Source organism: Bos indicus, chromosome 19, assembly GCF_029378745.1.
Source record: "Bos indicus isolate NIAB-ARS_2022 breed Sahiwal x Tharparkar chromosome 19, NIAB-ARS_B.indTharparkar_mat_pri_1.0, whole genome shotgun sequence".
In the NCBI taxonomy this organism is placed as follows: domain Eukaryota; kingdom Metazoa; phylum Chordata; class Mammalia; order Artiodactyla; family Bovidae; genus Bos; species Bos indicus.
The window spans coordinates 54,071,975-54,081,463 of record NC_091778.1 but is presented as its reverse complement, the minus strand read 5'-3'; the positions used below and the strand labels follow the sequence as shown (position 1 = coordinate 54,081,463).

The 9,489-nt window shown below is 54.4% G+C and overlaps 1 protein-coding gene across 1 annotated transcript; it reads left to right on the top strand.

Moving 5' to 3' along the window:
* The first annotated feature begins 3,379 nt into the window (after window positions 1-3,379).
* ENPP7 (ectonucleotide pyrophosphatase/phosphodiesterase 7) lies at window positions 3,380-9,205 on the top strand. Its single transcript, XM_019980502.2, has 4 exons — window positions 3,380-3,738; window positions 6,302-6,447; window positions 7,573-8,199; window positions 8,845-9,205. The coding sequence occupies exons 1-4, from the start codon at window positions 3,486-3,488 to the stop codon at window positions 9,127-9,129; spliced, it is 1,311 nt and encodes a 436-aa protein (XP_019836061.2). The 5' UTR covers window positions 3,380-3,485; the 3' UTR covers window positions 9,130-9,205.
* The last annotated feature ends 284 nt before the right edge of the window (window positions 9,206-9,489 follow it).

Here is a 9,489-nt window from a genome sequence, read left to right as displayed (position 1 = left end):
GCAATGCAGAAGACCCTGGTTTGATTGCTGGGTTGGAAAGATCCCCTGGAGAAGGGATAGGCTACCCACTCTAGTAGTCATGGGCTTCCCTCGTGGATCAGACGGTAAGGAATCCTCCTCCAATGCGGGAGACCTGGGTCCAATCCCTGGGTCAGGAAGATCCCCTGGAGGAGGGCATGGCAACCCACTCCAGTATTCTTACCTGGAGAATCCCCATGTACAGAGAAGCCTGGTGGGCTATAGTCCATGGGGTCCCAAAGAGTGGGACACAACTGAGCAACTCAGCACAGCACTGCGTGAAATGTTGAATCCTCAGAGGGCCTTTCAGGTCCCCACTCCAGCACTAGAATGAATGTGGTCCCCACTGCCCTCTCCTAAGACACCCACACTTCCTCGGTGGTACCTTTGGCAGCTCCTCACACAGGTCCACGGGTGGAGCTCCGGGCCATAAGCTCAGTGAAGGAAAGCCTGCCCTCTGTGCCCCAGCCCTGCACCAAGCCGGCACAGGGCAATCCCTGCATATCCTGGTTGTAGAAGTCCATGCAGGGGACCATCTCCATCTCTCGGACTCCAGCCTCTGAGAGGCTCACGAGGGGCGGCATTGTGTGTGGATCCCTCCAGGGTGTGGCCCCTCAGATGGGGGAAAGGGCCCAAGAATCTGTACCCCGGGGCTCCACTGCCTCACCGCAGAGGAGGCTGTGGGGGGCTCTGAGACCCTGGGATGGCCTGACAATAGTCCCTCTTGCCAGCCAAGCAGAGTCCTGGGTGGAACCGCCCTCAGCAGTTCAGCAGCTGAAGACAATTTAACTCGGGACATACCAACTATTTAACACATCCCCTCAGGTAGATGTGGCCAAGATAGAATGCTCTGCCCTCGACCTGCCCTTTGACCTCTGACCACCCTATGGGATAGCTGTAAGACACCATCACCCCAGCTTTCCAGGCAGGAAACCTGGACATTTCCCTTGATTGCTCCCTTTCCTTCTCCCCAACATGCAAATCCTTCCAGGAGAACCTCCAAACTACCCACACCTGTCACTCCCACAGCCCCCATCCTGGTTTGGACACCAGCAGTCCCCTCCCTGTGGAGCGCCCCACCCGCTTTCCTTTGTCAAGCTGACAGTCCTGCAAATGGAACACTTGAGTGAAGTTTCTTGTTTTTAATGCTAGATGAGTTTATGTCACTCACAAGCTTAAAACCACCCCATGGCATTTCCCCCCTGCACTGCACAAGAATGCCAGACTCCATACGGCAGCCACAGACCCCAGGACCCACCCTGCCGCCCTCCCGCCTGCCCCCGATCCACTCCCCCGACTGATGACCCCCAAGATCACTCCCTCACAGTCATCCTCTCACCAGGCCCTGGCTGACCACCCACCAGGCAGATCAGATCAGATCAGATCAGTCGCTCAGTCGTGTCCGACTCTTTGCGACCCCATGAATCGCAGCATGCCAGGCCTCCCTGTCCATCACCAACTCCCGGAGTTCACTCAGACTCATGTCCATCGAGTCAGTGATGCCATCCAGCCATCTCATCCTCTGTTGTCCCCTTCTCCTCTTGCCCCCAATCCCTCCCAGCATCAGAGTCTTTTCCAATGAGTCAACTCTTCTCATGAGGTGGCCAAAGTACTGGACTTTCAGCTTTAGCATCATTCCTTCCAAAGAAATCCCAGGGCTGATCTCCTTCAGAATGGACGGGTTGGATCTCCTTGCAGTCCAAGGGACTCTCAAGAGTCTTCTCCAACACCACAGTTCAAAAGCATCAATTCTTCGGCGCTCAGCTTTCTTCACAGTCCAACTCTCACATCCATACATGACCACAGGAAAAACCATAGCCTTGACTAGATGAACCTTTGTTGGCAAAGTAATGTCTCTGCTTTTGAATATGCTATCTAGGTTGGTCATAACTTTCCTTCCAAGGAGTGAGCGTCTTTTAATTTCATGGCTGCAGTCACCATCTGCAGTGATTTTGGAGCCCAGAAAAATAAAGTCTGACACTGTTTCCACTGTTTCCCCATCTATTTCCCATGAAGTGATGGGACCGGATGCCCATGATCTTCGTTTTCTGAATGTTGAGCTTTAAGCCAACTTTTTCACTCTCCACTTTCACATTCATCAAGAGGCTTTTGAGTTCCTCTTCGCTTTCTGCCATAAGGGTGGTGTCATCTGCATATCTGAGGTTATTGATATTTCTCCTGGCAATCTTGATTCCAGCTTGTGTTTCTTCCAGCCCAGTGTTTCTCATGATGTACTCTGCATATAAGTTAAATAAACAGGGTGACAATATACAGCCTTGACGTACTCCCTTTCCTATTTGGAACCAGTCTGTTGTTCCATGTCCACTTTTAACTGTTGCTTCCTGACCTGCATACAAATTTCTCAAGAGGCAGATCAGGTAGTCTGGTATTCCCATCTCTTTCAGAATTTTCCACAGTTTATTGTGATCCACACAGTCAAAGGCTTTGGCATAGTCAATAAGCAGAAATAGATGTTTTTCTGAAACAGACAGATGCACTATCTTATTTCCCTGCTTGCTTGCTTGCTTTTTGCTGACTCCCACTATTCTACTGCTTTACTTGTTGATTCATTTTGTGTGTCCCCAACCAAACTGAAAGAAGCCAGGAACACCGTCTATCTCCTTCACTGTCGTGTCCCCAGGACTTAGACTGGGACCTGGCTGGTGGCACATGTTTCATAGGGAGTGAGAAAGAGAGACAGAGACAAAGAGACAGTGGAGAGAAAGTGAGTGAGACAGAAAACTGCACGGTGAAATCAGAGGTCCCGCCCAACACCACCCTCTCCATGAGCACAGCGTAGCAAGGGAGGCCACACTTCTCACCATCTTGCTGATGAAATCCAACAGTGAGGCTGCCCATGCCTGTGCCCTCTGGGGCTCCTTGAGGCCTGAGAAGGAGGGCACAGCAGGCACTAATCCAGGTTGGAGCTCTGCCTGCCCCACCGCAGGAGCCCCCTTAGCATGGGCAGGAAGGGGAAGAGGTGCTCCCCCAGGCTGGGGAGTCCCCATAGACAAGGCCAGTCTCCTGAACCCTGAACCCACAGCCCTGGTCCAAAGGCCTCCCCAAATTATAGTCTGGAGGAAAGGGCCCCATCCGGGTGCTCTGGGACACAGTGAGCCAGGCACAGGGACCCAGAGTCACTATGAGAGCTGGGGTTGGGGACACAGGCTTTTCCGATGGAGTGAGTCGATTCTGTTCACCACGCCTTCCAGAATGGTCCCCATCCTCCCTGGAAAGACACTTGTGCACGAAGCGGGAGGGGCATCGAGATCCGCTGTCAATAAAGGCAGATGCGCCCAAGGGCCAGGCCCAGGGTGCGGACACAGCAGCCAGGGGCCACCTCTGAGGCTCCCGCACAGTCTCAGTTCAAAGACGCACAGGATAAGAGCTGTTCAGTGACCCTGGGACTTTGCTCTGCTCATCAGCAGAAAACTTCCCTCGGCACTTGCATCTCTGGCGAACCCATCATGGGAGCCCCAGCTGTCTTCCTTGCCGTGGCCCTGGCCACCCTCCTGGCTCCAGCATCAGGGGCTCCTGTCCGCCAGCAGGCCTCCCGGAACAAGCTGCTCCTGGTATCCTTCGATGGTTTCCGCTGGAACTATGACCAGGATGTGGACACCCCCAACCTGGATGCCATGGCACTGGACGGGGTGAAAGCTCGCTACATGACCCCTGCCTTCATCACCTTGACCAGCCCCTGCCACTTCACTCTGGTCACTGGTGAGTGTTGGCCTCAGATGGGGCTTGGGGTCCTGGGGGGGCAGCTGAGAAACCAGGGAACCCACAAAGTGAACCGCAGTGTGGGCATGGAGCCTCGACCCGGTGGGCACACAGTGCAAGGGCAAAGGTGAGGCCAAGGAGGGGACACCCTCACTGGGCAGACATGACCCGGCCAAAGGGTATGTTAGGAACCCTTCCTGTCGGGGGCAAGTGATAGAGGCAGATAAAAAACACCTGGAGGTCCCATCGTAAGTGGGGACCACACCCAGGGTGGCAACCCAGGAGGGCTTCTGGTGGAGGTGAGTGTGGCCAGGATTCAGAAAGGCAGGAGAGTTGAGCCTGAGGCTCCTGCTCTTTCCACTGCTCGCTCCCAGCCACCCTCGAACCCACCATTGCTCTATTTAGGCCGGAAGCCTAAAATCCGGGTGTCACAGAGCCACACTCCCTCCAGAGGCTGGAAGGGAGGATTCTTCCCACCTGTCCCAGTTTCTGGGGACCCAGGCGATCCTGGACTTGTGGCCAAAGCTCTCCAATCCCTGCCCCCTGTCACATGGCCATCTCCCCTCTGTGTATCTTTCCTCTTCTTGTTAAGGACACCGGTCACTGGATTTAGGGCCCACCTCATGCGGAATGCCCTCATCTTTTTTTTATACATAATTTTATTTGTTTATTTTTGACTGCACTGGGTCTTCATTGGTACACGTGGGCTTTCTCTAGTTGCAGTGAGCAGGGGCTACTCTTCACTCAGTGCTGTGAGCTTCTCATTGTGGGGGCTTTTCTTGCTGCAGAGCACAGGCTCCGGGCGCCCAGGCTTCAGTAGTTGCAGCATGCAGGCTCAGTAACTGTGGCTCGCAGGCTCTGGAGTGCTGGTGGCACACAGGCTTAGTTACTCCACAGCATGTGGGATCTTCCCAGACCAGGGATTGAACCATGTCCCCTGCATTGGAGGGCTTTGCTAGTAGCTCAGTCAGTAAAGAATCCGCCTGCAATGCAGGAGACCCTGGTTCGATTCCTCGGTCGGGAAGATCCCCTGGAGAAGAGATAGGCTACCCACTCCAGTATTCTTGGGCTTCCCTGTGGCTCAGCTGGAAAAGAATCCGCCTGCCATGCGGGAGATCTGGGTTTGATCCCTGGGTTGGGAAGATCCCCTGGAGAAGGGAAAGGCTACCCACTCCGGTATTACGGCCTGGAGAATTCCATGGACTGTATAGTCCATGGGATCACAAAGAGTCGGACATGACTGAGCGACTTTCACTTTCCCTTTCCCCTGCATTGGCAGGCAGATTCTTTACCACCGTGCCACCAGGGAAGTCCCCAGGATGCCGCCATCTTAACAAAACTAATGACATCTGCAAAGACTATTTCCAAACAAGGTCACATTCAGAGGCTCTGGGTGGGCATGACTTTGAAAGTGAAAGTGTTAGTCGCTCAGTCGTGCCTGACTCTTTGAGACCGCATGGTCTGTCCATGGAGTTCTCTAGGCAAGAATACTGGAAGGGGTTGTCATTCCCTTCTCCAGGGTATCTTCCCAACCCAGGGAATGAACCAGGGTTTCCTGAATTGCAGGCAGATCTTTTTTACCATCTGAGCTGCCAGGGAAGCATGACTTTAAGGCATGTCACTCGTACAGACAGCTTATTCTCACACCAGCATTTTCATGACCACACGCAAGCAGAGGCCCATGGTGCTCTCTTTTGCATGTCACCTCCTTACTGACCACAGGACAATGGGGAATATGAAGGAAGGAGGTGGACTCTTCAACACCCCTCTTTTTCTACTTTCTGAACTCATGTGGAGGCATTGCCATGAAAAAAATTTTTTTTAATTTTTGAGGAACCACCATACTGCTTTTCATAGCAGCTGCACCATTTCACGTTCCTACCAACAATGCACAAGGTTTCCAACAGAGCATAGTGCTTTTGGGGGGTTTTGTAGTTTTTTTAATTTTATTTATTTTAAAATTAAAATTAAAATTTTATTTATTTGGCTGTGTCAGGTCTTAGTTGTACACTGGGTCTTTGTTGCGTCACGTGGGATCATTCGTCGCAGAATACAGACTCTCTAGCTGTGGCTCGAGGGCTCAGTAGCCGCGGTGCATGGGCTTAGCTGCTCTGTGGCATGTGGGATCTTAGTTCCCTGACCAGGGATCAAACCCACGTCCCCTGAATTGCAAGGCGGAATCTTAACTCTTGGACCACCAGGGAAATCCTGAAAAAAATAGTTAAAAAAGACACCTTCTCTCGGTTTATTTATCTTCCTGCCTGAGATTCTATTTCATGGGTGGGCCATAATTGATTTAATTAGTTCTCTCCAGATAGCCAGCCAGGTTGCTCCCAATCTTTTGCTAAAACCAACGAGGCTGCAAACGATATCCCAGAACGTGGGTATTAACACCTTTGTAAGAGTTCAGCGGCAGGATTAGCTACTCTAAGTGGAAGCAGAATCTCTGGGCCGGGGTACGTGGCTGTGGTGGCCCAGCCCGGCTCCCAGGGCCACGTGTGCCTCCCCGCCCCCTGCCCTGGCTGTGCCCTCCCTCCCACCACCCCCCTCTGCCATCCCACAGGCAAATACGTCGAGAACCACGGGGTGGTTCACAACATGTTCTACAACACAAGCAGCAAGGTGAAGTGGCCCTACCACACCACACTGGGCATCCAGAAATGGTGGGACAACGGCAGCTTGCCCATCTGGATCACTGCCCAGAGGCAGGTAATGCTGTACCCACGCCCACTTGGACAGACGGAGGGGGCGGGAGGGGGACCTGGCCGAGCAGGCCGTGTCCATGCCATGACCACGGGGCATCCACGGCAGGACCCGGGAGTTCAATGCTCCCAGCCTGGGAGAGGTGCTGAGTGGGCCCCATGGGAGATGGGAGCCAGGTGCCCATGAGGACCCGCCAGTGGCTGCACAGGCTGCCCTGTCCTCCCTGGGACCCAGAGGGATTGTTGCATCCTCCTGACTGGAGGAAAAACTGGGCTTCGGCACTGGTGAAAAGGGGGCCACATGGAAAATAATGTCACTCCACTAACAGGCAGGGAACAATGAAATGGCTTCATCCTGGTTCCCCTCTCAGGGCCTGGCAGTCGAATGCTAAAGGGTGAAAGATAAGAGTGAGAGGTGGGTCATCCCAGTGAAAAGCCCAGAACCCCAGCCTCTTGCAATGCTCTGGGCTTCCTGACAACAAACTCAAATGGGTGATTTTGAGGTGAGCCCAGAATAAACTTCACAGGCAGGGGTCCAACTCACATCTGAGTCCCCTCACTTCAGAAGGAGCTACCAGACACCAGGCTTGCTTGCAGAAAGCGTAGCCTAGAACTGACATCTCAAGGTGGACATGATGACCTGAGGCAGTGGACAGATGGTGGCAAGGACAGATGGATCTGTAAACAAAACAGCAATTGGTTTACGGAAAGACAGACGGATGGCCGGGTTGAAGGCTAGAAGGGCAGGCAATGGAGAGGCCGATGGATGCATGGCAGGAGAGGCTGGGCTGCAGGTCGGAAGGGAGCGTTCACAGAGCAGCGATGTGACCTACGGCCACAGTGACAATGAGGACACAGCATATCTGGGGACACTTTTATATCCACTATCTGATTAGTGCTGAGTCCACTGGGCACCTGCTCTCTCCTCTATAAAATCAGTATCAGCCCTAATAACATAAGATAAGAGCTATGAAAGGTCTTTCAGAAAATACGAACCCCTGTGGCTGCAGGCAGGAGCAGGGATGCACAGGGATGCCCCCGTGCAGTCCGGGGGCAGGCAGTCAGGGCAGATGTTTCAGCAGGGGACAAGCAGGAGGAGGCCCTCAGCCCTGATGCCACCTTCCCCCCGCAGGGCCTGAAGACCGGTTCCTTCTTCTACCCCGGCGGGAATGTCACCTACCAAGGCGAGGCCGTGACGCTGAGCCGGAAGGAAGGCATCCTTCACAACTTCAAGGACGAGGCGGAGTGGAGGGCCAACATCGACACGGTGATGACGTGGTTCACGGACGAGGGCCTGGACCTGGTCACCCTCTACTTCGGAGAACCGGACTCCACAGGCCACAGGTATGGCCCCGAGTCCCAGGAGAGGAAGGAGATAGTGATGCAGGTGGACAGGACCGTGGGCTACCTCCGGGACAGCATCAGGAAGAGTGGCCTGGAGAGCAGCCTCAACCTGCTCATCCTGTCTGACCACGGCATGACCACCGTCAACAAGACGGCCAGCGACCTGGTGGAGTTCCACAAGTTCTCCAACTTCAGCTTCAAGGACATTGAGTTCGAGCTCCTAGACTACGGACCAAACGGGATGCTGCTCCCCAAGGAAGGAATGCTGGAGAAGGTGTACGAGGCCCTCAAGGACGCCCACCCCAGACTCCACGTCTACAAGAAGGAGTTCTTCCCCAAATCCTTCCACTACGCCAATCACTCGCGGATCACCCCTCTGCTTATGTACAGCGACCCAGGTTATGTCATCCACGGGGTGAGTTTCAGGGTGCAGGTACATCTCTGCCCTGCTGAGTCTCTCTGACTCTATAGAAAGCACTTCCCTATTTCTAGTCAGACCCCAACTTGAGGCGTGTCAGCCTCCAAAGGGACACACCCACACTATGCGACAGGAATTGGTGTGTGTACATGCACTGCATACCTGTGTGCATGGGTGTGCATGCATACATGTGTTTGTGTGTGCACGTGCGTGTATAGGGTAAAGTGGGAAGGCTAGCTGTAAGAGTGACACACAAGAGGTGAGAGAGCTCAAGGAGGCTGAGAGGGAAGCAATATGCAGAGCAGGGGCAGGATTCTAGGCAAGGAGTACTGACGTGTGGGCGCCCAGCCATGGAAAGGAACCCAGAGTGTGTCCTTGGCTGAAGCTCCGCCCCCTTTACGTGGGTCTCCATTCATGTCTCTGGGTCTTCACTGAGGCTCCTTCTTTGGGCCACTGATCTTTGGGGCTGAGAATTCAGAGACAGGGAGGCTCAGAATCTTTCCCACCCCACCCCACCCCCCCGATTTGAACTCCCTGCAGCAGTCCTCTGCAACCCAGGGCCCGGCAGATGGTGCTCCTGGAGAGGGTAGGGAGGGCTGGGAGGGTCAGCACAAACTCACTCTGGACCCTCCCTCCTGGCAGAGAGTGAACGTGCAGTTCAACAACGGGGAGCATGGCTTCGACAATGAGGTCATGGACATGAAGACCATCTTCCGGGCTGTGGGCCCCAGCTTTAAGAAGGGCCTGGAGGTGGAGCCTTTCGAGAGCGTCCACGTGTATGAGCTCATGTGCAAACTGCTGGGCATTGTACCAGAGGCCAACGATGGGCTCCTCAGCACCCTACTGCCTATTCTCCAGGAGACCACCACGACCCCCTCAGGTGTGCCTCTAGGCAGCTGCAGGGGATGGGGGCCTGCAGAGTCATAACCAGGGTGCCCCACCAGCCAGTTGGTGTCACCTGCTCCTTCCTGTCCCTGGCTCCTGGGAACATCTGGAGCCCTGATATCCCCACGGCACCTGACACCGCACAGTGCACTTTGTGCATCTCGGCTGCATATGCAGGAGAGCTGGTGGGTGTGAGCAGCCTTGTTTAACACGGGGAGGCTGAGGGCCAGAGGAGCTGGCAGTTTGCCCACTGGACAGGCCACCTCCAGGCTCCATGGCCACATGAGGACTCCTTCCTGGAGTCTTCCTCTTTCAGCCTCCCCAACACACATCCTTGCCCCAACCCTGACCCATCTCAGGGGCAAAGGTCACCCAGGAGCTGGCAAGGTGACAGCTCTTGGG

Excerpts from the sequence above, each read along its gene's own strand:
- ENPP7 (XM_019980502.2), top strand. The coding sequence starts at position 3,486 with ATGGGAGCCCCAGCTGTCTTCCTTGCCGTGGCCCTGGCCACCCTCCTG. Across the intron at positions 6,448-7,572 it reads GGATCACTGCCCAGAGGCAG|GGCCTGAAGACCGGTTCCTT; the intron begins GTAATGCTGTAC and ends TTCCCCCCGCAG. Across the intron at positions 8,200-8,844 it reads CAGGTTATGTCATCCACGGG|AGAGTGAACGTGCAGTTCAA; the intron begins GTGAGTTTCAGG and ends CCCTCCTGGCAG.